The sequence below is a fragment of the Rissa tridactyla genome, chromosome 4, assembly GCF_028500815.1.
Source record: "Rissa tridactyla isolate bRisTri1 chromosome 4, bRisTri1.patW.cur.20221130, whole genome shotgun sequence".
NCBI classification, from domain to species: Eukaryota; Metazoa; Chordata; class Aves; order Charadriiformes; family Laridae; genus Rissa; species Rissa tridactyla.
In genome coordinates, this window is record NC_071469.1 from 27,976,007 (window position 1) to 28,002,921 (window position 26,915).

Here is a 26,915-nt window from a genome sequence, read left to right on the forward strand (position 1 = left end):
CTTCCAAACTCTTGCTATTTCCAGCTGTTTTCTCTCCTTCTCTCTTACTCCTTTTGCTTTGTGCTGGCTGCACATCTGTCAAGGGTTATCTGCTACTCCAGCACGGGGCTCTGCTCTGCAGCTGCCTGGCGCCATTGCTGGCCCCTGCCTGGGGGGGAGCAGATGGCTCCTCTCTGTGAAGGATGCTCTGAACTTCCCGCTGGTCTTCTACAACATCAAAAACATTGTTGCACGGAGCCCAAGCCAGGGGGAGCAGCCTGAGCTCTGCCCTGCAGGAAAAGCAGCACAGCGAAAATCGCTGTTTCCCTGGAGGGGCAGTGAGCAGTTACTACTGTGTATATAACATGCCTAACATGCCTTTATCCTCCGCAACAAGGTCCTTGCTCTGCTGGATGCTGAGCCCTGCTCCGAAACTCCTGGGCTATAGAAATCCCGCAGCCAGAGGGTGGAAGCAGGAAGAATTGCTGCCCTAATTCTGCAGGCGCTCAAGACCTGGAGATGTCACCTGAGATCACAGAGTGAGTCTGGGGCAGAGTCTCACGCTGCACCTTTGCCCGCTGCTTTGAACACAAGACTTCTTGACCAGTTGAGTTGCCTCAGTTCGCCAGCCTGACCTGGAGCTTCATGTGGCTCCGCTGTACCAGTTGCCTGGCATCCGAATTGCAGCTGAGTTAGTTTGGACACAGAAGGAACCGTGCCCAGATTTTGCTAGGCATGACGGTCAGCATGTGCTTGTCCCTGCTGATGTCCCCTCTCGGCCACAGACGAGTCGTGAGCAAGCCGTGCAAAGACCTTTTGACTGTGAATGGCACCTTGAAGGCACGGGTGCGTGGCCAGCTACCTGGGGGACAGGCAGGGTGCGTGCAGCCCATCTCGCAGGGATGAACACGAGTTTTCATAGAAACATGTTTACAGCAACAGAGATCCTGTTAGCTGTCTGCATTTTTTCAGGGCTCCTGCTCCAAGCATCTGTTTCTTGGAAAGAACACAAAAAGCCCAGCTGGGCCCAGAAGGAACTACTAATGGGAGGAGAAGACAGAGGATGATAATGCCAAGAGAGTTTGGCCAAATCCTTTGCACCAGACCTGAACTGCAAGGCCTGGCCCTAGCCTAGAAAAGAGCAAAGTGTGGTCGTGATGGTGCATGCACCTTGAATTAAAAATTAAGCTCTGGAAAGGAAAACACCCCAACCTTTCCTGGTCTGTAAAGGGACCTGCTCCACTGTGTGGCCACATCATCCCCCCGGGCTGGGTGTGCTGGTGGCACAGCGTGGCACGCAGCTGCCAACGTCTCTGTAGAAGAGTAAAAAGAAATCACCCCCGGCAGGTCCCCACCAGAGCCCATCCTCTTCTCCGCTTTCACTGATGCCATGCTGTAGGGATGCCAAAATCACACTGGGTCAGCCCCGCTCGACGCGTCCATGGGGCAGGATTTACTCCCTCCGTCTCCACACAGGATGGACTCACACGTTTGCAGTCGGGAAAGGAATGTCTCACCCTCCTTGCCTGCCATGCAGCGGCCAGCTGCCCCTTGGAAATGCCTGAGAGGAGCCCAGCTGGTGGGGCCCGGCCCCTGCTTTGTTCCAGGTCTTTGCAAGCATGTCAGCTATTCTTCTCTCACTGCATGGGAGCCCGGAGCAGCGATCGCAGCCCTGCGCAGCTTGATCATCACGCACGGGCCACTGGGGCCACAGCAGAGCCCATCCACCGGCCAGCATCCCCTGCCACGCCAGCCCCTGCCAGCCCCAATCCCGGCCAGGCTTCTCTCCGCTGGGGCAGCTGAGCCGTGAGGTTTCTGGAAAGCCAGGAGAAAGTTCCCGCTCCCACACACCAGGTATTACAGCCTTCGCACACGGGGATGTACCACAGAAAATGGATTTAGCTGGGGTCTCGAGAAACTACATAGCCCCATCATGTAGATGTGGGCAGATCGTTCCTCACCCATGGGTCCTGCTCTCTCCTGGGCTTCAAGCTCGCCAGTGATGGAGATTCCACGGTAACCCTCAGCTTTATTGTTCTTGCAGGGAGAAATATTTTCCTAGCAGCCAATCTAAATCCTTCCTGCTTTCTTTTAAGCCCACTGCATCTTACCTGCAGTGGTCGCAGAGAGCATATTATTGCCTTATTTGTTCCTACCTCGAATGTATTTCAGAATCTTATCATTGCACTCCCTATTTCCCTCCTTCTCTGCCATCGTCTCTTCTCCAGATCAAATGCGAAGATTATTTCAGGCTTCCCTTAGAAGCTGTACTTGTAGACCTCCAGTTGGTCTCACTGCCCACCACTGGGCTCGCTCCAGGTAATTCACATCTTTCTTGACGTGTGGAGCCCAAAACTGAGCCCACGGGGTCTTATCTGGGGCTTTCTTAATGCCGTACGGAAAGATTTCTTCACAAGACCTACAAACCTCGGCATCCCAAGCAGCTTTTGTTCTCTTCCATGAAGTTTTAAATTTATGTCATTTGAAAAGTCATCATAACTCACTCAGCTTAAATGTCTTTTACAGATGTGCTGCCAAGCCTGTTGCTTCCCCTCTTGTACACGTTACTGGTGGTTTCTGCCTCAGTGTAAAACTTTGCAAAACAATGAGATCAATTTTTTTTTTTTTTTTCCCTCCTGGATCACTTTCTCACTTGGTCAAGATCATTTTCAATCTTACACTTGTCTTCTAAGGGTTTTACCACAATGGTGGTGATGTAAATTATTTTGGACTTTTAAGTTACTAATTATATTATCGTCTGTACTGAAACTTACTAGATTCATTACAGCTCTATTAGGCCTTCCCTCATTTACTAATAAAAATATCGTATAAAGCATTGCCTGAAGTCTTAATAAAGCCCAGATATTCTGATAAAGAAAGGCATTGGGTTGACTCGATATGAGTTGTGCTTGATGTAGCCATGACATAGGTGTGCTGCTCGCTACTTTTTACCTGATTAGCTGGGTATTTACAGGTTACTGGCTGCATTTTTCGGTATTTTTTTCATTCATTGATTTTTACAGACTGAACTAATTCCCTTGGCCCTCTCCTCTCTCTCTTCCTCCCTCCCTCTCCCCAGCCCCCTTTCTCATCAAATTTGGGAAGATTTCTTCACTTTCCCAAGTAAGCCTTCTAGGGTAAACTGTGTCAGACCCTGTCATGCTGGAAACATCCAACTACTTTCACTTTGGCTTTTTAAAAAAAGTATTTTATTTAATTTCTTCCTGTTTTGCCATTGAAGTAGGTTTGGGATGATGTTTCAAAGCAGTTTTAATAGTTAGTTAAGCTGGGAGCTTTCAGTCTTTTTCATTTGTGGCCTGATTTTCCCATAGAAGGTTCACATACATAAATGATCAAAACACACGAGAAAGGGCCAAGAGAGTAATTACAAAGGTCCAGTCTCTGACAGCTTTCAACAGCAGGTGACTAGGAAGGAAGAATAAAGAGAAGGACAAGCACATGTCACTATTTCCCTGAAGTATTTTCCTGGTTGCCAGCAGCTGGTGACCAAGAGGCTTCTTGAGCCAGATGTGATGGCCGTCCTGTTTAAACTTGGTTGGTTTATTCTTTCATGAAGTTTTACACTCCTGTTCTGAATCCATGTAAACTTTTAGTGGTGCCGTATCACCAGCTGCAAGAAATTCCAGAATTCACTAAATGTGCCGCAAGACACCTTTGGTTGGGCCCCCATGTTCTGTTGTTTGATGGTTGCTTCCTTACTTACCTTCTCCATTTGCCTCATAAAGTGCGTAGCCAGTTAGAGTCCACCTCTGACCTCTCATCACTGTGAAAAATTTACTGTTTACTTCCATCTTTGTTTTCTGGAGTTTTTTTAAGCTTCGTTTTCTTTAATCCACAAGACTTTCCCTCTTATTCTATGTCAGTTCAGACTCTTGAAGAGCCTTGGGGGGGAGTATACTGGACCTTGCTTTTCTTCATCATCTTATATAGCCCTCTCTCCCCCAAAGAGCTGCAAACTGCGTCCGGCTCTCCTGACACTGAAAAAAGCAAAAGTCTGGGGTTTCTCATTAGCATCTGCACAGCTGCGCCAGATGCCGGCTGCAGCTGAAAGAGCAGGTCTCTCTGCTGCGAGCAGGCAGATGTAGGGCAGGGACCTTCACTAGCAGGCAGCGACTTAAGGCTCAGATCACCTTTGCCAAGTAAACGGCTGAAGTGGCATGAGGCATCCCCACCACGGTGCCCCGCCAGAGCCAGCACAGCCTGCCACGCTCTGTGCCTCAGGCTGAGTGCTAGCTCACAGCCTGGCCTTTTAGCACCAGCTTTTCTTCACCGGTGGGTTATTCCAATAGATTCGGTTGCGAGCGGCAGCCAAGGCATGGTGGCTACATGGTTCCGCTGCCTGTTCTGCTGCTGTGGGGATGGCGATTCCCAGCCCGAGGGGCAGGGAGCCAGCTGGAGCAACACCAGCATAGCTCAGGGCACTCTGGTTTGTTGGAAGAAGAGCCCTCAAACGGCTCCTTGGGCAGAGCCCTGAGTCCATGAGCCCCATGAATGTGGGCTGCTGGCTGAGGCCAAAGCGCGTCCTATTAGAGTAGCAGCGGGATGCCCGAAGTAAACCTTGTTTGTGATGAAAGGAAGGCAATTAAAATTCCACTTCGGCTGCCTTTCTGTCCCACTTCCTAACCTTCCAGCCGCAGGTGATTAGCAGGGCCTGCCTTCTGCTGCCCTGGCTCCGCTGTGCCAGCCGAGCCCCGCTGCAGGCCAGCACTGATGCTGCAGCACGGCCGGCTGCCGGCACAGCTGCTGGAGCACAGCCAGGACAGCCCCGTTCACCTGTCCGGTTTGGCTCACGTTAACTTAGAATGAGTGTGGGGTTTTTTCAGTTTTTCAAATCATTTCGCTCTCCTTTTACCAAAGCTTGTGCCTTGGCTGTGAACACATGTTCTAGCCCTGCTGTTTAAGGTTTCCCGTGTTTCCATCCAAATTTCCCAAACAGAAAACCAAACACACATGCTGAATGGTGACATCGGTGTGTTTTCATTATGTTATGCTCCCACAGCCGGTAGTTCATTTGTGCGTAAGGATCCTGGCAAAACACCCGCAGCCCCTTTCCCAGCCAGGTGATGCTTTAAGGAAGGCAGCCCTGCAGGACACAGGGAAGCCACCGCATCTACAGGTGCCTGGTTGCCATACACCTTCCTTATGGTCACAGGTCATTTTGGAATAGCAAGTGGAAAAGGCTAGAAGTGCTCTCCGTAGTTTAAAAGCGAACGCAAACAATTACATTTGGGGCTTTATAAAAGGGCACTAAAGTGTTTTTTTTTCCTGTTTCCTCTACCAACAGGAATGGCTACAACATACCATCTAGATTTAAAAAAAACCACACCAAACCCAAACCAGTAATTCTCACTGAGCTTACTACAAGTGCTCTGCAGAAAACACCTGCAGAAAACCAAATACGTAAGAGAAGCTCATGCCTCAAAGGGAAAACCGAGCATTTCATAACCCTTGAGGTTAAGCAGATTGACACTTCTGACCAGAACTAATTTCCCCCCATCCTATAAACAAGTTTATTGCTTTAGAAGGCATCTCTAGGAAGTAACTGTATTAGCAGCAGAGAACAAGCAAGTGGTTTTCCCTTCCTCACCAGTGGAAGCAACAGCTGAAGTGGGGTCAGCCAAAAGTACTGCACCTTGTTTATTTTACAGGAATAAATCCCACCCCCATGGAGAGCCTATAGTTTGCTTTGGCCTGAAACTCCCAGAGGTAGCTGACCCTGGGCCCCACAACCTGCTAGAACTGTTTTGTAAGTGGGAGTTTCCCTAGCAGTGGTTTGCTGATTGTCTGGGACAATTTAGGTGACTAAACGATCAGCATTCTCATAGAGCAGGCTCATGTAAGCGTAAGAAATGATCATGTTGAAGAAGGGGATATGCAAGGGAGGAGAGGAATAGCTTGAACAGGATCTTAGATCCCTTCAGAAATGGGAAGGGTTTGAAACATTTACTAGCGGCAGATCAAAAGCAGAGAGAGAAAGCAAGCAGCTGCTCCAACTAAAAACTGCATCAAGCTCATGCTCTCTGCTCCCTCACAAGTGAGGAGTAAATCACACTGGGATCAGCACTCCTCATTGATCGGTTTTTTTCCACACGGATCCCTCCCTCAGCCTATCGGCCGACCCTTTGAACTCAAGCTGATCTGAGGACGCAAGTTACGTGGTGTTTTTTTTAAGTTAGGTTTATTTAGCAATAGAAGTATGTACATGTAAGAGAATCCCCTGCAGCACGAGACATGCAGAAAGCAGTGAGGGACTGAAAGTGGTGCTGCTCAATGGCCTTCCTCATCACCTGTCATCCCACTTTACTCGGCAGCAAGGCCAAGATTAGAAAGGGACAGGTGAGAAATTTATCAGTCCACGTGGCAGAGTCTTCAGCCAGAGCCTTCCCAGCAACCAGTATTAAAACAAGCGGGCGCCATAGCCAAATGTCTGTTTAATGCCCTCGAAGTAGTAGCGCTGCCAGCCTTGCTTTGTTCTTTCCTCCTCACTGGCAGGAATGCCCTTGCCTTCCAAGCACACCTCTGTCTCACCACCTTTGTCAGTGAAGTTCAAGGTAATTGTTGCAAAGTGCCCTAGAGGAACCAAAGGAAATCTGTCAGCAGTGTGTAGTACAGTATACACCGCCCCAAGGAGCTGCTCTGCTCCTCCTCTCACACAGCACCACTTAAAAGACTCCTCAGGGTCCTTCACAGAGGACCTATTTATGGCAGCTGCAGGCCTTCCTCAGAAACAGAGGGAGGAGAGGGCTCCCTCTTCATGGCGTTCGAAGGAGTTGCAGCCACAGCTGAGCAAGCTGCTACTTCATCCTTCCTAATCCCCGGCCGCTGCTCTAAACGGTGGCTGACGATTCTGACCCGACCGTGTGGGATATGAAGCTGGGATAAGGCTGGTGCAGCTCCCAGAACACCGTGTGCTCCCCAAACACAAGCCAGAGTGCAGTGTGGGAAATGGGGCTGGAATTCTTCAAACACCTGCAAGGGCTGCAATATGATAGTCTACTTTTGGACTACTTACCAGCTGGCCAAGATTTAAATCTCCATTTCATAACAAGTTGCTTCTCAGGGACCTTGAAAAAAAAAAACACAGAAAGATCGAGTAGTAATTTTTGGCAAATCCTGCAGTCTTAATAGAAAACAACTAGAACTGTGTTGATCTGAAGCCTTAGAGACCCCTTGAGAAAAACACACACACACACAGGGAAAGAGATTTTAAGTGTCCTTTTCTTTCCACTCCTCTTCTAGGAAGTTAGGCCATAGTACAGCCCCTAACACTGAGACAGTGTCCCAGTACAGAAGACTTTAGTGGCAGGAGGGCTAAAGAGGAAAAGGGTCAGTTACTATCATTTACACCCCTTCAACCCCTAATAAATAAGTAAAATCACACAGAGAGGGCAAATACATTACCGGAAGCCAGATTTTCTCCCCTGACTGAAGTCCCATACATTAATCCATAGTATAATGAATACTTTGATAGCCACAGCGACTATAGATAACTATTGGGTACCAGGTAGAACTCTACAATTAGCTAACTGAAGCATTTTTACAGAATTGATACCTCAAAAATAAAAAAGGTACCCCTGACACCTGCAGACACACCTGCACTAGTTAGTACTTACTAGGTCAACGAACTCTCCTGTGACACTGCCATCCAGCAACTGAAACTTCCCTCCTTTATCAGCCTCCAAGGCAGCTTGTGCGTGGGTGAAAGCTTGGACCATCTAAAAAGAATTCAGAAAAGAAACTTGTATTACTTGACATTATCTGCCTGGAAACTTGTTGCCTAATGCTTCCCACCTAGCTACAAAAGTTCTGGAAGAGGAGGTAAGTCAACAGTGTAAGGTCTTCATCAGGAAGAGACCAAAGCCTTGCCCTGGCCAGAATAGCAAGGTTACAGCATCTACAGCAGCATTTTGCCTGCCAAGGGAAAAGAATCCCTAGCTTTCACAGTCTATGCTGTGTTCTGTAAGCCACACTTTGATTTACTCTGTTGATTCCTTAATGAAACCTAAAGAAAAGGTCATATTTTTTTCTTTTTCCTTTTTTTTTTTTTTAAAGGAGGAACAAAAGACTAAGACCATGTTTAAGTAAAGACACAATGCTGCTCTCTCTTCTTAAACTATACAACAGTGTGCAGGAGAGGGGAATTTATTCCCAGGCATGCTTTGATACCACCTAACCTTAACAGGAAAAACCAAAAAGCGCACACAACTGTAAATACCAAGAGATGTGACCACATGCAGCAAGAGATACACCTACAGATAGGTGGCTGACCATAGTCTGGAATTGCCTTCTGGCTGGCATTAATTACCCTCTCTTGTCAACTGTGTGACAAGATGCACACACGAGCTTTAAGCAACTGTTCTGCAGACCAGCTTTCTTCTTCCACTCTCATGGATTGTGAGTGTCCTACAGAATGCCTTGAATAGCTTCTTAGGAACAACCTACTACGTGCAAAGAACAATTCTCAGAACAAGCCTGGTATTACCTCCTGAGTAACGAATACCCGGTAGAGCTCCTCGGGAGATGTTAAGAAGGTGTCCTTCAAGCTGATCTTACATGTAGGGATCTTGACTCCTATGGATTTGGACTGTGATGTGGTAGTACTGCTGCTAGCGGCCGTCTAACAAAACAAGAAACAAAAACACACACACACGTACTTTTTTCACAAAAAAACTCAACAAGTGGTTCACATACGCAAGAGAAAAAACAAAGGCATTTGGTAAAGATGTAATTAGGTACAATCATACTTGAGTGTAAAAAGGAGACTTATCGCTCTGCTTGAATTAAGAAATATTATGTGCTGCAAATCAAAACAGTCAGGCCTACACCACAGATTGCCAATTCCTGAATATATATATATATATATATGTATATCCTGTAAACAGCATAGGTTGCACCTGTAAACCCCAGAATCTAGTACTGTGTACCTTTCTTCAGAGATGCAAAAGCATGTTTGCGCAGTTTTATTTACCTTGCGGTCTTCTGCTTTAGGAGCCACCTGAGGTGTTGTTTCCATATGTTCACCATTCACTGTGGGCAAAATCATGCCCTGGGTGAATTCTGGAAAGACAGGAATGCGCCCATGAAACTAATAAAAGATCAAGTAAACCTTTTAACTGTTCTTTGAAATACACAATCAAACAGGGCTTCCTGGTTTCTCCCCTGCTCCTGCTAACGCCCACGACTTGAAACAGTTTTTAAAAAAAGTAAATGGACCTCTTTTTACAAGCAATTAATTCTTCTTGCCCTCACTACTCTCCACTGAAGGCCTAGACTAACAGTTAGAAACTTACCTCCTTTTCGTACCCTAGACATACCAATCACTCTTATTGCTCTCATATTAACATTAGCCTTACGCTTACACAGCTTTTTTTCTCTCTCTCTCTAATGTAAATAGCAATCGCCTCTCAGATACTTCCATCTTGCTGGTGCAGACAAACCAAACCAAGCTTTTCCATTTCTTTTCAGACTGGCTCTCCATTTCTCATATCACTGTAGTACAGAATAAAGTTACTTCTAAATCAATCTTCAATTTATCTTTTTTGACACCAGTTGCCAGCACTACGCACAGAAACCCAGGTGAGGTCTCACCACTGCCCTGTCCTGCAACATTAGCGCTTTTATAACGGTACCAGAAGTTTCAGTCTCTTTAGCATCATGTTTGCTTCTTCTCCAGCTCTACAGCTTCTGCCTTTACCAATTATAAACCAGTTTGCTCTTTCTCCTTCCTCTTCATCTGTTCAAATTGGCAAAATTCCATTATAAAGCAGAATTTTATTATACATGTATAATCTTGTATCCTGCAATACTTAGTTCCCACCTATTCTCGTTTGTTCCAGCCCACGAGATCCTACAGTTCTTCCTGAATAACATTCTCATCTTCCTCTGTGTGGCTGCATCCCCCACCCTGAACACTAAAAAGCCTGAAAAAACATAAGGATATAGAAATTTGATCCTAGAAAAACAGTAACCAGTGGTGGTTTGTACTCAGCAAAACTTGAATATCTAGCCCATATAGTGTAATACAGGTAAACGGACATAAAAAGCAACTGCCGCATTCCCAGCCTGTACTAGAGAGCAAAGCCAAACTCAAACAAAGCACGCTGATTTAATTCCAACTACTGAAACCACTGATCTTATAAAAAAAAAATTTTTGATCCAGATGCCGAGACAGCTCATTCAGTGACACCAACAAAACCTGCAGAGCAATCAATTTCCAGTTGTCGGTTATTCTCAAATCCAAATAACGCCAGACACCTTTACTAGCGTGGCAAAAGAGAAAAACCAGCAAACTGGAGAAAAGATACCACCTTCCAAGGGAGTAAGCAAACTAAAGGCCAGATTGTGCTACGTGCAGTGACTGATACTCTGTGTCACTGGGGTAGAAAATACATTTCACTGGCTTTACTTTCACTATAGCTGAGCTTCAGCACATGAAGGACGTTCTCAGTTTTAAAACATAAACCAAAAAATGCTGTTTATTATTGGGTTATCACCAAAAACAATCTTTCTGGGCTGTGCTACAGCGTCTAGAGACAGAAGTGCTTCTGGCCAAATGCTAACCATTTTCAAGAGAGACAGAAAAGTTACTGTTGTTGCTCTGACACCTTCTTGTTGAGATGGGATGAGGAACTAATATTCACTCCTCTCGTTACCCCCATCCCTTCTTCAGCATTAGTCCATATGGGTTCCCGTAACACTTCTCCCTCTCAGGTACATACCTGTTTTAAGAGTGCTGATGTAAGTTTTCATGGCATCTCTAATTTTTTTTGTGCCTTCTTGCTTCATCAGGGTCTTCAAGTTAGTGTCAGGCTCATCTTTAGCAAGGCTGACATGGATCTAAACAAGACAGACAAGTGCTGATTAACAAAGCCATATTTGCATGATCCTTACATTACTCAATTCAACATCACAGTTAGACTTTGGCTAAACTTTCACAAGAGGCAGTGCAGTTTTATTAATCCCTCACTTCATCTGTCTCAGCCTACCTAAATACCTTCATGTGCTATAAACCCCTTATATTTAGAAGACAGGAATTAATTTGATAGAGATCTAACACCATGTGGAGGGACTCTTTATCAGGGAGCGTAGCAACAGGATAAGGGGTAACGGTTTTAAACTGAAAGAGGAGAGATTTAGATTAGATACAAGGAATAAATTCATTATTCACCACTCTATTACGATGGGCGTGAGACACTGGAACAGGTTGCCCAGGGAAGCTGTGGATGCCCCATCCCTGGAAGTGTTCAAGGCCAGGCTGGATGGGGCTTTGAGCAACGCGGTCTAGTGGGAGGCGTCCCTGCCCTTGGCAGGGGGGTTGGAACTAGATGGTCTTTAAGGTCCCTTCCAACTCTAACTATTCTATTAACTTAAGCAGTCTCTAACACTAAAGAAGTTCTACACAAATGTTCTAAAAAAGTAACAGGAAAAGAAATATTAATGCTGTGAGGATTCCTGTTAGAACAGCCAGACAGCCAGCAGTATTAGACCGTAGCTATGCTTACCTCAACTTCATCAATGTCATTTTCATCTGAGAGATTAGGAATCTCCACATAACCTTTGTATTTCACTCCTGTCTTTGAGGTGCCTGCAATTACAATTATGTTGTTCAGATCAACATTTCTGAGTCTGGTTGTTGTAAAAGCAAACTTTTATTGTATCACAATACAATACTTTGCTTTATTATTATTTACTAAAAGAAGTAAGCATGCTTATCTTTGACCTTGTACTTTAATCTGGCCTTGAAACAGGAGGGGAGAACATCACTCACCAGTCCATGCCAGCTTGATAGCCCACTCATAGAAGAAGATAAGTTTCCCTTTGCGGTTGTTAATGGAGGCCTCTCCATCCAGTTTGCTCACTTCTGTCACCTCACAAGCCCCTTCCTCACCCTCCACCCTGACAGGCAGGAGGAGAGTTTTCAGCCGCTCCGTGGACCAGTTGGAGGCATCCCGCTCCGTCCTGCCAGAAAGCCGGGGGCGGGGGAGGGAGGGAGGGGGAAAGCTGAGAATCTGGGACAGGCCACACCGCCAGCACACGCTGGGACTACCGAGCCTTCCCCCGGCTCCTTCCCTCCCTACCCAACTCCAACACACACACACACACACACACAGCCGGCCCCAGGCACCCCCCAGCCCTTCCCCCGGGGCACCCCCCCCTCACACCCACAGAGGCGACGGCTTTCCCGAGGCATCACGCCGGACACCTCCACCTCAGCACCAGCGCTCTCGTAGGGGAGGGAAGGGGGGAAAAGCCCCTCCCCGGGACACCGGCCGGGCACCCTCCCTCCAGCCAGGGGGACGGGGACCTCCCGGGCGGGTCTCGCCACCGGCCGGCCGGGCCGCCCCGCTCACCAGTGCCAGTTGTTAACGTTGGTGGCGTCCGCCCGCTGCTCGACGATCCAGCGCGGGTCTCCCTCCCCCCACTTGGCCATCGGGACCGCCGCCGCCGCCTCCTCCTCCGCGCCGACCGCCCGTGGAAACTGCTAGAACCGCCGGCCGCCGCGCCACCTCCCGGCTTCCGTCACCGGCACGGTCCCTTCCGGCGCCCTCCCCCCGCCTCGCCGGGCCACTTGGTTCCGCCGCGCCGCCTCCAGCTGCCGCTCCCGTCCCGTCCCCCGCCGGTCGGCAGCTCCCGGAGCCGGCCTCGCCGCCCCGAGCCCGGCCGCCCCGGCAGCCTGGCCCTTAGCCGCCCGTTCCGGACACCGCACGGCCCTGCGCGGTCCGCTGGGACTTGTAGTCCGTCCGCTGCGGCAGCGCGGGGCATAGCGGTACTCGTAGTGCGCGATGGAGGGAAACGGCGGGGCGGGCGGCGGCGGGGGGACTACATGTCCCGGCGTGCCCTGCGCGGCAGCCGCCCGCCCTTCCCTCCCTGGCCAGCCGTGCCCTGCCGGTGGCGGTGCCGGGCGCGGGAGAGGTGAGCGGGGCCGGGGGGCGGCGGGGCCGAGGGGCGGGACCGGGGACCACGGGAGCAGGGGCGGTGGTTCCCCTCAGGCAGCCGCTCCCCTGAGGCCGGCGCGCGGTGCCGTTGCAGATGAGCCGGGCGAGGGCGGACGAGGAGGAGTACTGGCACAGCTCCAAGTTCCGGGCCTTCACCTTCGACGACGAGGATGATGAGCTCTCGCAGGTAGGCTTCGGCCCCGGGCCCGCCGCGGCTCAGCGTGAAGTGTATCCCCCACACACGCACACTCCACCCATGGGCAGGCCCCTCCGTGGCCGTCTCAGCCCAGGCCTCGGCCCCGCGCTTCACCAAGGGTCTGTGCTTCGTGGGTGGTGTGGGTGCCCGCCCTCCTGCCCTGTGTGGAGGCCACCGAGGGCTCCCGCCTCGTGCCTTACGGTCGCCAACCCGAAATCTCGTTAGGACGATGGCTCCTCGCCCCTGCACCAAAGTGCATCTCCTGCGGGTTGAGCTGTCAGTGCCCGTGTCAGTGGCCTTTAGATTCCCAGCGGTGAGGAAGGGGCTGCTGTGTCAGTTGAACACCTACAGGCATAAAATATCTCCTCTGGAAGAGGCAGCGGAAGCCAAAGAAGCTGTATTCAGAGCTCTGTGGGGGAGATTGCTTGAAGGTAATAGGAAGCAATGCACACTCTGTAACACTGGTGGTCTTTATACAAGCTCTTTCTTTTGTCCGTAGCTAAAGGAATCCAAACGGGCAGTGAATAGCCTTCGGGATATCGTCGATGATGATGATGACGACCTTGAGAGGGTCAGCTGGAGCGGGGAACCTGTGGGAAGTAAGTGCAGAAGTACTGCGAGTTATCCTTGAGACAGAGGGAGTTTAAAATTACCACATAAGTCATGTCGTTTAGTCGAGGTCAGGAGTACTACTTGCTATCTAATCCTGCATATCTAGTCTAATTCTAGTCTCCTCAGGTCACGTTGTCAGCCACTTGATTTACCTGCGTGGATCCACTGAAAAAAGAACTAGCAGAAGGATAAATTACATAAAGAAGAGGAATGCAGACAAGCGGAGGGAAATCATTTTGTTTTTCCCAAAACATAGCTGATTAGGGCAGATATTAGATATGTTAGAGCAGATATTTTGGAGGTTATGGCTTGATAGTTATCATGCTCAGCTGGCCTGCAGGATTCTAGGTGATCATTTCCTTCACACTGCTGCCTGAAATAGCACCATTTAAAGTTCTCTGTGCTTTGTTCCCACAGCACTTTAAGGAGATATTCCAAGTTTTTGTGTGTATATGGACTGACTCTCACGCTTGAAGTTTGAAAGGGAAAGCACTAAGCAAATGAGTTTCTAGTGATGATGGGAGTGAGCTTATGACCCACACACAATGCTGTCTGCTGCGCTTTGGAGTTTGTGACCCACAGAATGTGTGGCATTTGCTAGCCAGTGCCGAACAGTGAACATTTACATTTTTATCACCTAGAGGACCTTCAAAGAGTCTGTTCTTGTCCTATGCTGTAGCTCCTTCCTCTGGTTCAGGCCATTTCTTTTCCCACCCAAGGTCTCTACCTATTGGCTTTTTTGCCTGTCCTAAAATGTGCATGTTGTGCAGCTGTGTGAAAAGAAGGGAAAAATGTGTCTCGAACAAGCAGGAGGGAGACATATGCGTTGTTGCCAGCAGCATATGCACATCGGTAGCTGTTTTGTCTTTTTGTCTTTCCTCCTTCCTTTGGGGAGGAAAACTATTTTAGTTTTTCACTGCTCAGGGAGGTATGTTCTTATGCTCTTGTGATTTGCTCTTTACCTTGAGAGCAAGGAGTATGTTTTACCCCATGCAACAACGTTTGTATGTTATTGCATGGGGTAAGCATAACCAGCTGTACAATATTGCTGAAATCCACCATTTCTGCACAACAATGCCCAACTGTTTAACAAGCAGTATTACACGAGATTGGGATTCTGTGCGCTGCATCTACTTAGTGCTGAGGGCCAAAGTTATGAGGAAGTGCTATCGCAGAACTGACCAGGATACACTTTGTAACATTCCTGTCATGCCATAAGCTCATTCTTTGTTGGTTTTCTCTTTCTTTGCTATAAATGACTTCTGTCTGCACATAGGTATCTCCTGGTCAATCAAAGAGACAGCCTCCAGCAGCACTAGCTCACTGGAGGGCCGAGACTCCAGTCTACAGAAGGGCTCTTCCTCCTATGCAGCTTTTCCCAAACAAGTTTCCTCCTACTCCCTAAGCAGCCTATTCAAAGGTGAGGTTCCTCATACACAATGTGGACAAATGAGTTCTCCCTCAAGAGTGTCAAGAGGCAATTGTGTTATCATACGTAAATCGTTTTCTCTTAAGTGTATTGCAAAACAGGGAAGCCCGGATCTCTCCTCAGTGGGGGAGTGTATCTCACTGGTCAGAAGCTGGATACTGTCTTGTGCAGAAGATCGCATACTCTTGTGGTATGGGAGGAGGCTTTGGAGATTATGGCTTCTTAAAAGGCAGGTTCCATAGAACAGCAAGGTAGAGCGCAGCACTGTACAGCAACCCGTTTGCATGAGCAAAGAGCAGGCTACAAAGGGACTGGCTGGACCCATGTGGCCCTTATTTTATCTTCAGTACTGTAGACATGTTATTGTAGACAGGTTATTTATACTTTATTTGGAGCTCAGCTGGCTGCTGTTGATGTTATAGTTGGTTCAGCAAACGCATGGTAGCAGCAGTAGTAGCATAGCTAGTTATGGGGGGAACTGCACAGCAGGCCATGGGGAGACTTAAGCAGCTTGCAGAAGTTCAGCTCTGTTGTCCCACAGCCAGACAACAGACCAGCTTTTACTTTGTCTCTCTTCCTCTGGGGTGGTTTTTCACTCTCAACTTTGACAATACAGTGATAATAAAAGGCATCTATATCGCTGCTCTGGTGAATGCAGCTGTCCGTGTTGCCATGGCCTGGGCAGCACTGTGTGCTTGAGCCTCTGCTCTGCAGGTAGATGAGTGAATTCAGGCTCTCTAACCTCCCCTGGCATCAGCAACAAGCGGGCAGATAGGGCTGGGATGTGATATGGCTTGTGATGCCACAGGCAACTTCAAAGTCTTAAACTGCAAGCAGGTGAGCCCCAGCTATGCTGGTGTAGTGTGAATCACTGTACAGAGTGGCATGTTCTGCGGTGGTGTAGCCGCAGCGCACTGGCTTGCAGTCTACGCTTGTGTTCTCTCTGCAAGAGATACTGCTGGTGAAGAAAGTCTCTCATGAGTGTTTGTTTTGATTTCAGGACGAAACAAACTTCCAAGTTTTCAGTCCCTTTCAGATGGTAAGTTTTTGAATCCGTTCCTCATTTTGGGCGGGGTGCAGATTTACATAAACCAAAGCGTTTCCTAAAAAGGGGAAGTGTCACCTTCCTTGTGTTGCAGAAAAGGAAACTGTTTCAGGGTTGTCTGAAAGTCATTCAGCAAAGAAGCGAAAGAGTTGTCATGATGGTATGGGGTAATCTTTTTATATACAACTGATGACTGTTGGGTTGAGAGCAACTTTGTATTACCATTTGGTGCTTGAGCTTGGGTCTTTAACCATAAAAACCAAGAAAAAGGTAGTTTTGGAAGTGGGTGTGAATCAGGATTTTGATATGCTACTCAGTTTTGCCTTTCCTTCTCAGCCCTCTCTGACACAGGAGTTAAAAACTATGCCCCAGAGCTGCGCAGACCGAAAGCTGAGTACAAGGTGAGCAGCCTGTTTGGTAGTGTGCTGAGGTCAGAGTGCTGCCAGGAGGACTTTACTACTCTATTGGTTTCATGGGAAGTGATTAATCACGATTTCAGACAGCAGAGGGCAATGCAGGGAATAGGACAGAGATGCAAAATGCAGCCTCAGAGTAATTTAGGTGGTCTCTGTTTTTTCTCAGAAGTGGGGAGCTTTGCTGGGAGTCTTAGTTACTCTTTCTAATGAATGGCTCAGCGGTCTTTGTGAAAAGGATTTCTAAATACTGCTTTGCCTGTAAGCGGCTTTTATGCTGGGTCAGATAAATTGGTATCACATGTGCTTTTAAAATTTTTTAAATCTAAAGGCTTCTAAATTTCTTGTTCATGAATCACCAGGACAGCACAGAGGGAGTTGCACAGAGGTGGAGTTCCAGTTGGCAGGAATGTTCTTCTCCAAGATAGGCAGCATTGGTTGTTGCAGAATCTAGTGGATTTTGGGACTGGGTGGATTCCTTCTACTAGGTGTGAGGTTGTGGTTCCACGTCCCCAGGACTGAGCTCGTATTCCCAGCAGATACAGACATCCACAATACTAACACAGCTGCCCACACTGATTAACACAGACAGAAACCAATGCGTTTACCAACAGACACATAAACACACAACACTTAAGCCTGATCCTGAGCCTCCTTTCTGTCTGATCAGGATTGAATTCCACTAGTGGAACATACACACACTCTATGGGTCTCTCCAACAGCTGGTTTTAGACATACAGGGTTTTTTTGTAGCTGTATCCCAGACCTCAGTCTCGTACAGTTGCTGGCACCTGGACCCTTGAGCCCCTAGGGTTCATGGTCCCATTCCGGTACCTGGTACTCAGGCTGCTTATTCTACTCACTGGCTGCTTGAGGTTGAAGTTAGCTAGCGTTCGTACAAACACATACGCTTGGAATAGAGAACCCACCCACACAGAAGCTGGTTAAATATAGAATTTAATGAGAATGTAAGATAGACTGCAGTGATGCATTGCAGGGCGTAGTGAGACAAGCACACTAACTAGCCACTTGTTTAAACTTGGCTGGCACCCTATGGCCCCTCTTCCCTCTATTTTCCCTTGGTTACTCCTGCCCAATTAATTTTGATCCCTCCCTTTCCCTGCATTTTGTCTTTCCTGTAAACTTCTGTAATAAGCCTCACACATTTACACAACTGTCTTAAAACATACCAGGATTCTCTTTCTCCTGCATCTCATACTAAGTCCTGTGCCTCTTTAGGGTTGCATGGCATTTGGAGAAAGTTTCTTTGGTTTACTCGTCTTGGAGGGTTTTACACAACAGATAATGACCTAATCTGTCTCATTTGATGGTGGCAAGGAGTGGCCAAGTCAGTGTGCTCAGATTGCACTGATTAGGTTACTGGGTTTTCTCCGCCTGTCCTTGGCCATCTGATCCTCACCAGGTTGGTGTGTTTATGTTGATTAGCCATTAATCACATAGCCTAACAGGCAGGCACTTCCTGAAAGCACAGCAGGAGAAATAAGTGTGCCCTGCTGTGTTCTGTTCTGTGCCTGCAGTGGCAGTGAAGCAGGAAGGAGAAAAGTTGTCCAGCCCCTTAAAAGCAGGCAGGAGTATTGTAAGTGAGGTGGAAAAAAGATGGTACGGTTAGTGGTAGCTTTGAACCAGTGTCTTGACAGTGACGTGCTGAGGAGCTGCCTCTGGCCAGAGGTGCTGGAGGGAGCCCTGGTGCTCAGGACATTTGACACTTGGCTCTACATTGACTTGAGAGGCTCGAGTGCAGTGGTCCCCTGACAGGACTGGGTCAGCCCTTTTTTTCTTTAGATTTGGGCTTTCAGTAAATCTTTAATGACTTTAAAATTCAATGTCCTCAGAGCTGGTTCTGGTTACTCCCTTTCTCTGGCTTTTTTGAGGCAGAAGGCTGAATTACAACTGTTGGCTTGAGTGCCTCACAAAGAACTTAGATGTCGTCTTGGAGTCTGAGTTCAGGAGTGGCTCAGGCCACCGCCACTTTTATCCAGTGCTTCCAGCTCGTAGTGTCTGCAGGCTGCAGGGAAGAACTTTGGTCATTGTAGCAGCAGTCACATATTACCTTAACATGGTCTCACTACAGGCTTTGGTGCTTTTGTCATATTGTACTAGTCCTGCGAGACTCCCCAGGTATTTGCCTGAGGCTGTCGTCCCTGCATTCTCCATGCTGCTGTGGATGGCTCACCAGCCTGTCTGAATTGTAACAAGAAACTGGCTCCTTCCCTCTCGGTTTTGGGTTTGTCAGTTTTGTGTGTATTTTGTTTGTCCCTCTGAAAGCAACATTGGAGCTTTAATTTGTAAGGGGGACAACCCGTTGAAATGCACTTCTTATAAAGGATATGATGACAGACCTTACTGAGGCAATAGAAAGATTCTGTGTTAACATTTGAGCCTCTAGCTTCCCTCGGCACCTGAACACTGTAGGGACACATCCTACTAGCGTCTGCCCTGGAGCAGCTAAATGATAAGTCTGAGAAGCTACACGGGGCCATTACTCTGATCCAGCACAAGTGGAAAGCAGCCTGTGGGCTGCTGGCATGATCTGGCCTCTTGACGCTCAAGAGCTCTTTATTTCTCTTGTGGCAGGATTACAGCAGTGATTGGAACCCCAAAGATACAGTCAGGCGAATGCAGAGGGGCAAGGTAAGGACTTTCCACTCCCACCTGCTTGGAAGAGATGGAGGGTGGGTGGTCCTAAACTGCTTTAGGCTTCCCTGTGCTCCTGGCTGTTCTGCATCTAGCAGGGATGGTGCTTTGCCAGGTGGCAGTGCTGGGATTACACTAGCTCAGGAGCAGCAGGAGACTTTGAGGGTTTTGTTGTATTGTTTATGAGTTGTCCCCTCAGCTAGGCTCTGACAGAAGGTATCTGTACTGCTATGTCCCTCTCTACCATTTCTGCTCCCTGGGGCTGGGTTTATGGAAAAAATCTAAGGGTGTGGGGTTTTAGTTCCCTTCTTAGTTGGTGGTAAACAGAGGGAGGAAGACAGAAGCAATCTTGGTTATGCTGGAGTTGGAATCTTAATCTCAGCTGCCTCAGTTTGCAGTGAGCACACAGTGAGCTTGTGGTTTTACTCTGCATGTGTCTCCTCAAAGGCTGAGGTGAAGTAAAGGCTGAGAGAGGCCACAATTAAGGGGTAAGAAGAAGGGAGGAAGAGTCTTACAACTCTACTTTTTTGGTCTCCTCCATGGAAAGGAGGAGCATTCTCTTGTCCTGTCAGGTAGTGGTTTGTGGTGTGCAGGGAAGTTTTGCCTTGTTACAAGGGTGCTTGTGCTGAATGTACAATGACTGCTGTCCTAGCCTGGGCGGTAGTGGAGGCTAACTGTGCAGCCCCTGTGGACAAGGGTTCCCAGGGATCATGCAGCACATGGTTTCAGCTAAATGAGAAGTTCTCTGGTGGTTGGGAGGACGGTTATTCATGTCACTTAAGGGCTGGTAGGGGAAGAAGAGGTAGTACCTTGGGGATTGGTTCAGCCTGGGGATTGTCTGATGTCCTGTATGCCTACTTATATCTCTTCTGTCTCCAGATCTGCTCTCTAGAGAGATTTCGCTCCCTGCAGGACAAGCTGGTGCTCTTGGATGAAGCTGTAGCAGGGCATGATGGGAATGTCATTACAGCTGTGAGTCCTGATGGGCGCATATAGGACTGGGACTTCCTGGGTGACCCCACAGAGGGTGCTTGTGTGAATGCAGTCAGTTGGCCACCTAATCTTGTAAGATGGGTGGTTGTTCTTCCCTTAAAACCAAGCAGTTAGTGAAAATGTCAAAGCATAAGACTGGGAAGTTCCATATTCCTTCTGGCTTTCCTGCCACTCTGCAGGATTCATGTCAGGTTAATAGCAAGGAACCTGATCCTTCAGATTCTTTGCAGCAGCTTCTTGAAGGCTAAGGTTTAATCTGCTGATTGCAGCATAGAAGATTTGCAGGGCATTTCCAGTTTATTTGGCGTCCAAAGCATCTGGCAGCAAATGGGACTGTGTCTAAGTTTCCCTTACCCAGGTATTTTAAGCCCTTGGATCAATTGTGGAAAGGCTTTTCTTTGTAAATCTTGGTCTCCCTTATTTAAGATCCAGAGCTTAGGCAGATATCCAGGCACTTGTGGCCCTGGCTCACTGCTTGTCCTGTGTCTAGTGGGTAGCAGAATTCGGTTCAGTGCTCTAAGAGCTGTGTCTTCAGAGGCCCTTTGCAAAAGCTTCCCCAGGCCTTGACCAGTTTGCTGTTTGTCTGTCTTAATTCTGGTGAAGACCGATCTGGTCAGCTGAGAGCTGCCTCTCTGTGCTAACAGGTCCTGATATTCCTGAAACGGACGCTAAGGAGAGGTAAGTGTGACTGGGGCCAGGGTTTTTATAGTGAATTTCAATTAAGGGAAGAGGAGCTAGTTCTTCTGCTGGGTGCAAGTCACAGAGAGAACATCTAGGGTATTGCTACTTTACTGAGCACAAAATATTTTTTCAGTGAGTGTAACACAGGAGGGGGGGATGGTGATGCCTACAAAGGCCCCAGAGAGGAGCTTTAAGCAGTGGTAAGTGGTAGTGGTGATGGGGTGAATGAAAAAGAATCTGTAGGGGTAGAACATTGCTGTGAATTCAGCCTAGTCATCCCTGTCAGCCTAGTGAATGAGCTCTTCTGGGCTCTAGCCTCCAAGACTGTGTTCTGAGATGGGGTAAAGCTGTTGAATCCTGCCAATGGCTTCTAACTCCATGCACCATGCTTAGCTCCCTCTGTCTTGCTAGTGTTAACTTACTTTACCCACCTCTACATATCTCTGTCTCCTGTAGAGATCTTGTTTCGGGAGCTGGAGGTGCGGCAGGTGGCCTTGTGTCATCTGATCCATTTCCTCAAAGAGACGGGTGAGCAGAAGTTGCTTCTGGATCTGCTCAGGTGAGGCTCTTGCCCAGCCTTGTGGTGGGGCTGAGCAGGCTGCTAGGAACCTACCTCCCAGTTAATGCTTGCTCATTCCCTTTTGCAGGTTCCTAGACAGGACTGAGGAAGTTGCTGTGAGTATTCCCAGGAGCAGAAGCTCCCTTCCCTCAGTGAAGAGGGAGTGTAGGGCAGGGGGATGCTGGCTGCAGGGTGTCTGCTAGTCAGGCAAGAGCTTTGCATCCCCATTTTGCCCTCTGGAGTCCTGTATCTCCCAAATCCATGAGAACAGGCTGTGCTTCTTTTCCCTCTCCCTCCAGCTGTCCCAGTACCGGGAGCATTTGAACATCCAAGATGTAGAAAAAAGGAGGGAATTTCTGAAAGGCTGCATTGGGTAAGAAAAAATGCGAGAGGGTGGGAGGGATGTGGCTGCTTCACAGAAAGTGGTAGAAAATAAAATTAGACCTCTGTCCTAGTGCCACAGTTTATGTAGTTCGAGAGCTGATATTGGTTTCGGGTTGTTGAGGGGGATGTTGTGGACAGAATGTAGTCCAGAGAGGAAGAGTTTGTGGTGATCGTTAGTCCAGCAGCTTTTGTTGCTTGGAGGCAAAGAGGCTTCAGGGACCTTCTGATCATTGACCCTTCAGGTTGTGAAGGATGAAAGCTTGGGTACCTGAGCACTTGAGGAAATGGGTAGCGTCAGCTTTAGGTTGTTCTGTGAGAGATGCCACATTATTTTTCCTTCTCTGGAGCCTGTCTAGGAGAGAGCCAGTTGGAGAGGGCAGCAAGGCAGGAGCTTGAGTACCTACTAGCCACTCAGGCTGGGGAGAATGGGAGGTGTTCCCCACATCTCTCTCTGTCTGTGGGGAGCATCTTTGGTGGAGAAGAGCATCCTTCTAAGTGTACTGTGTTAAGAGCTGCTGACAGTGTCTCCTTCCTCCATGTCTGGCCAGGCTGCCATTTTCAGCTGAGGATACCTCCCACATCCAAGACCATTATACCCTGTTGGAGCGACAGATCATCATCGAGGTATGAAATCTTCCCTGATGGTCAGGAGATGACTGGGACTAGCTGTGAGATCTCTATCTGTCCCTAACTTATACCACGTCAGATCTAACCAGCCTGCCATGGATAGTGTAGTTTAACTGCTATCCAAGTTGCTATGCCAGGCACATGTGTGAAGTGCCGTTCCTGAGACTTCATGGCGTGTCAAGGTTGTGCTTGTCCTTTGCTATCACAACACACTTCGCCAGGTCTCTACCCCACAGCTAGGTCAGGCAGTTGCCCTGGCTCATCTTCACCCTCTGTCTTCCTGTTTCCACAGGCCAATGATCGGCACTTGGAGACTGCTGGGCAGTCAGAAATATTTCGGAAATATCCTCGTAAGGCTTCAATTCTCAACATGCCACTAGTGACCACCCTCTTCTATTCCTGTTTCTACCACTACACAGAGGCTGAGGTGAGGATGATGTGGCAGAAGAGAAAGGGTTACATCTCATCCCCAAAGCCTCAATATGTGGAGTGGTTAAGCTGGAGCATGTTAAGGAAAGAAGGGGAGGGAGGTCATATTTCATCCCTCAGAGAGATCTAGAGGAACCCGGCTCGCCTTGTCCATTGGGGACCAGTTTGTTGTTTTCTTTTGTTCTCTAAAATGGGACGTTCAGCCTGGTACAGACTGTCAGGGAGTTGCCTCCTAGAAAACACTGTCTTTTACTTCTGGCTCCAAGGAGCCAGAATTGGCCCTTAATCCCATGAGGCTGAGGTGTGTGGTGAGGTGGTCTTGGAAGTGCTGGAGATGCACCAGTTGAGGATGTAGGGGAAACCAAACCAGAGAGCTAATAGGGTGGGATAGTTGCTCTCTTCTGCCAGCTGTTTCCTCCTGTGGCACTGACATGAGCAAAAAGCAGTAAAAACTTGGGGAGATTCACCCTGTGTGAGGCATATGCCTTACAATAGGTGTCTGAACCTCTCCCGTGGCCTGCCCTGATGAGTTTGCAATGACTTGTCTGCTTTCTCTAGGGAACATTCAGCAGCCCGACCAACCTGAAGAAAACATTTAAGGTATGTGAGTCTCCTGCTGTTGTGGCAGCACTAGCTGAAAATGTGGGCAGTCACAATGTATTTAGCGAGGCGGGTGGGTAGGAGGGGTTTGAGGGGCTCAGCACTGAGTCAGGGAGAGGGGCATGGCGTCCTCCTTGAGCAGGGCCATTCTGGAGGCTTGGAAAGGCAAGTGGGGGAGCCACGTGGAGGCTTTCACTGGGTGCACCCTGGCTGCAGCAGCAGTTGCAAATCGCCACCTCCTGCTCTCTGCAGTGCTAGTCTTGGTCTCAGGCAGCATCTCACCTCTTTGCCTGGCTGTTGGTGTGAGTCCTGACAGGGCTGGGGGCAGATGCCATTCCTGTCCAACCCGCACAGGCCTTCTGAGCTGTGCTAGTGCTCTGACTGCAGCTTTCTGCTTTGCAGATTCCTGATAAGCAGTATGTGCTGACTGCCCTGGCTGCTCGTGCCAAGCTGCGAGCCTGGGATGATGTGGATGCCCTCTTCACCACCAAGGTGAGCTGTGGAAAGCCCTGCTGGGGAGTCAGTTCCAAGTACTGATATCTGCTACCGATAGCTGGTTTGTTCTGGAGTTACTGGACAGACTGGTTTTATTTCAGCAGGGCCCAGCACCTCTGTTGGAGGGTGTTGCAATACGTTCCTCCTCTCCCTGCCTAAGACCTCTGCTGGGCCTGGCTTGGCTGCAGCAACAAGGTCAGAGAAGGGGGCTGCCCTCATGCTCTGTTACCAAAGGGTTTGCAGCCAACCTGCGCCCAGCCGCTGCATGAAGGGCTCTGCCAGTGGTGCATGTGGTGGCTGGTGGTGTGGCGTATGTTGCTGGCATTGGGGAAAAACATTTTCTAGTTGCTGGAGGGATTGCCCTTTAGGATTAACGTAGGGTTTGGTGCTCATTTCAGAACTGGCTGGGCTACACCAAGAAGAAGGCACCTATTGGCTTCCACCGGGTGGTGGAGATCTTGCAGAGGAACAATGCTCCTGTGCAGGTGAGCAAGGAACTGCTGCTTATGTCCTGCTGCTCTTTGTTGGGATTTGGGGTGTGAATGATTCCCCAAGTGAGCTGCTTCCTAGCTGAGAGAGGCAGAACAGCTCACCGAGCTGCTGGCTCTGCCAGGTGGGTGCAGCACTCAGCTGAACAACCCATGCATCTACAGGAAGTGTGGGTGGTAGTGAGGGCTGGCTCCTAGGTCTGACTGCAAGAGGGACGGCAGGCCTAGAGTTGTCTGGGAGCTTTCTCCCCACAGAGGAGAGTGGCATTGCCACCTTTGTCTGCTATGTTAACTTTGCATATGCTTAATCTGGGTGGCAATGGTTAACCTGATCCACAGGAACGAGGTAGCCTAGGACTCTGAGCCTTGTGAGCAAAGCTTTGCTGCCTCTGGGGTCCTGAGCAGTCTTGTCCTGGTCGCTTGTTGCCTTACGAAGGCAGGGGTTGAGTCTGTGTGACCAGCGACCTTGAAAGGTTCTGTGACGGCGGTGAGAGAATGAGGCAGGAGGAGAGCTGAGACATTCTTCCTTCCCTCACAGGTACTGCAGGAGTATGTGCGCCTGGTGGAGGATGTGGAGACACGGTTGAACCTTGCCACCAAATACAAGTGCCATGATGTTGTCATTGAGGTAGGTCCTTGCTGTGTGCGTGAAGAGATGGAACCAAGAGCCTGCTTTTTCTCCCTAGCTTTCCTGTGCTCTGCCACATGCCGCTGCTGTCCTGTGTGTGCTGGGGTTTGTTTATCCCTGTGGCTTGGGAGCAATGATACAGTTCCCAGGGGAAGCCAAGTTGAGCCAGTGTGTGGCTTCTAGTGTTTGTGCTGCGAAATTGTGCTGTGGTGGGAACTTGAGGGGGGATTGAAGAGCTGCCCAGCTCATCTGCAGGGCACCATCTGACTGTGTAAGTGTCCTCTTCACTCAGCTGGGTGCTGGTTTTGCTGTTTATCTAGACGTACAAGGATCTAAAGGATCGCATCCAGCTGACAGCATATAAGTGCAAGGTGGAGCGAGGCTCTGCAGAAGAAGAGAAGATAAACAGCATTCTCAACAACATGGTAAGAAACGCCTACTTTTTCTTCCAGAGACTCTCATCAGAAACGGCCATGAATTAGGTGTAAGGCCATGGCTGTTCTACATACTTTTTATCCCTACTGGGAAGCTAATCTTAGATTTGGGGTTGCATTCAGTGTAGGAATGAAGGGTGAAACTGATAGAAGTAGCACCCTTTGGCCATAGTTGTCCTTGTTGGGGATTGTGACTCACTAACTTGGCCCCTGAGGGATCTGTGTTCAGCACTGGTGTTAGTCATGTCTTGTTCTCTCTTTTAGCAAATCCGATGGAAGAACTGAGCACCTGTGAAGCAGCCTGCTTGGCCGTTGCCTTGCCAGTGAAAGAGGAAACTGCAAAACCCAGTGCAGTGCCAACAGAGCAACTCCGTTACTACTCATTGCATGATCAACGTTCGTCAGTGACAGTGGGTTCCCGTGGCTCCTGGGACAGTGACATTCAGGCTGGTTGAAGGCAGCTGTTCCAGTGTAGCCAGCGAAACCATGGTACTGATCCACCAGGGTTGATTCTTTTTGGAATCTGATTCCCTTTGACTTGGCTGTAAGCCAGGCATCACTTTTGTTTACGGAGGGAAGTTGCTGGGCACAGCAAGGTTACGTTTGCTCTAGGTGGTGCCTGGGCTTATTCTCACAAGAGGAACAGGTCAGTCAGGCCTGTGGGGGTCTCCACCAGATAGTGCTGAGTGGTCCCTGTAACACTCAAGCTGGCTTGAGCATCACCAGTCGTGGCAGTGGCGGGAGTAAAGCCTACCAGACTGTGTTCTCCCTGCATCAGAATGTGTTGGGGAAAAGAACCAGCTGCACCTTAAAGCTAATTTTTTTTTTGTTGGTTTGTTCTGGCTCACCCCAGGAAAAAAAGAGGTGTTGTATGAACTCCTGCAGAGAGCCAGGACAGCAGCCTCTGCTGGTATCTTTGTGCTGGCACTTTGCAGCTCTTGGAAGATCCCTTTGTCAGGGAAGAACAGGCACATGGCGTGGAGCTGGTCAGAGCCCTGCTGGGTTGGATGGAGGGGAAGGAGGGACCCCTCTGAGTTGGCCCAAACCTGCTGGCCCCAGCAGCTCTTTTCTCTGAGAGTGTTATTCCAGGAAGGATTGAATTGCACTTTCTCAGAAACACAAGTCCTCAGGCAAGTGCTGGCTTCATCCTTCCAAACCTCACTTCAATTCCTTAAATAAAGCTGTCTCTTTCTCCTTGGGCTGTTTATTTCCTTCCCACGCTGAGCACTTTGTCACTCTGTTTGCTAACCCTGAGCAATTTATCACACCTCCCACAAAGTGAGTGTGCAGCGTGTTTTCTCATGTCCTGAAA

General features: G+C 48.8%; 2 protein-coding genes across 6 annotated transcripts in view; one reads left to right on the forward strand and one right to left on the reverse strand.

The window, feature by feature from the left end:
• Positions 1 to 12,690, reverse strand: part of AHSA1 (activator of HSP90 ATPase activity 1) — a 14,867-nt gene extending 2,177 nt beyond the window's left edge. The window contains exons 1-9 of one of the 2 annotated variants that reach the window (XM_054198097.1): positions 12,351 to 12,686; positions 11,768 to 11,958; positions 11,502 to 11,584; positions 10,719 to 10,836; positions 8,969 to 9,057; positions 8,483 to 8,617; positions 7,614 to 7,715; positions 7,013 to 7,064; positions 6,149 to 6,570 (exon numbers count right to left, since the gene is read on the reverse strand). In XM_054198097.1, coding sequence (XP_054054072.1) covers positions 6,398 to 6,570; positions 7,013 to 7,064; positions 7,614 to 7,715; positions 8,483 to 8,617; positions 8,969 to 9,057; positions 10,719 to 10,836; positions 11,502 to 11,584; positions 11,768 to 11,958; positions 12,351 to 12,430 — 1,023 coding nt within the window. In that variant the 5' untranslated portion in view covers positions 12,431 to 12,686 and the 3' untranslated portion in view covers positions 6,149 to 6,397. Of the gene's footprint in view, positions 1 to 6,148; positions 6,571 to 7,012; positions 7,065 to 7,613; positions 7,716 to 8,482; positions 8,618 to 8,968; positions 9,058 to 10,718; positions 10,837 to 11,501; positions 11,585 to 11,767; positions 11,959 to 12,350 lie in introns of those variants that run through there. The other variant, XM_054198098.1, reaches the window with a different exon arrangement.
• A 106-nt stretch (positions 12,691 to 12,796) lies between these two features.
• VIPAS39 (VPS33B interacting protein, apical-basolateral polarity regulator, spe-39 homolog) lies at positions 12,797 to 26,797 on the forward strand. 4 transcript variants are annotated; one of them, XM_054198092.1, is made up of 20 exons: positions 12,798 to 12,912; positions 13,030 to 13,122; positions 13,631 to 13,730; positions 15,020 to 15,163; positions 16,173 to 16,211; positions 16,554 to 16,618; positions 19,226 to 19,282; positions 20,165 to 20,257; positions 20,923 to 20,956; positions 21,416 to 21,518; positions 21,607 to 21,634; positions 21,818 to 21,891; positions 22,451 to 22,526; positions 22,822 to 22,956; positions 23,517 to 23,558; positions 23,961 to 24,050; positions 24,452 to 24,538; positions 25,080 to 25,169; positions 25,490 to 25,594; positions 25,868 to 26,797. In XM_054198092.1, exons 2-20 carry the CDS (start codon positions 13,030 to 13,032, stop codon positions 25,886 to 25,888), a joined length of 1,476 nt encoding a protein of 491 aa, XP_054054067.1. In that variant the 5' UTR covers positions 12,798 to 12,912; the 3' UTR covers positions 25,889 to 26,797. The 4 variants fall into 4 exon arrangements, with proteins under 4 accessions (XP_054054068.1, XP_054054069.1, XP_054054070.1 ...); XM_054198093.1 differs by lacking the exon at positions 23,517 to 23,558 and having other exon boundaries at positions 12,797 to 12,912; XM_054198094.1 differs by lacking the exon at positions 19,226 to 19,282 and having other exon boundaries at positions 12,797 to 12,912.
• The last annotated feature ends 118 nt before the right edge of the window (positions 26,798 to 26,915 follow it).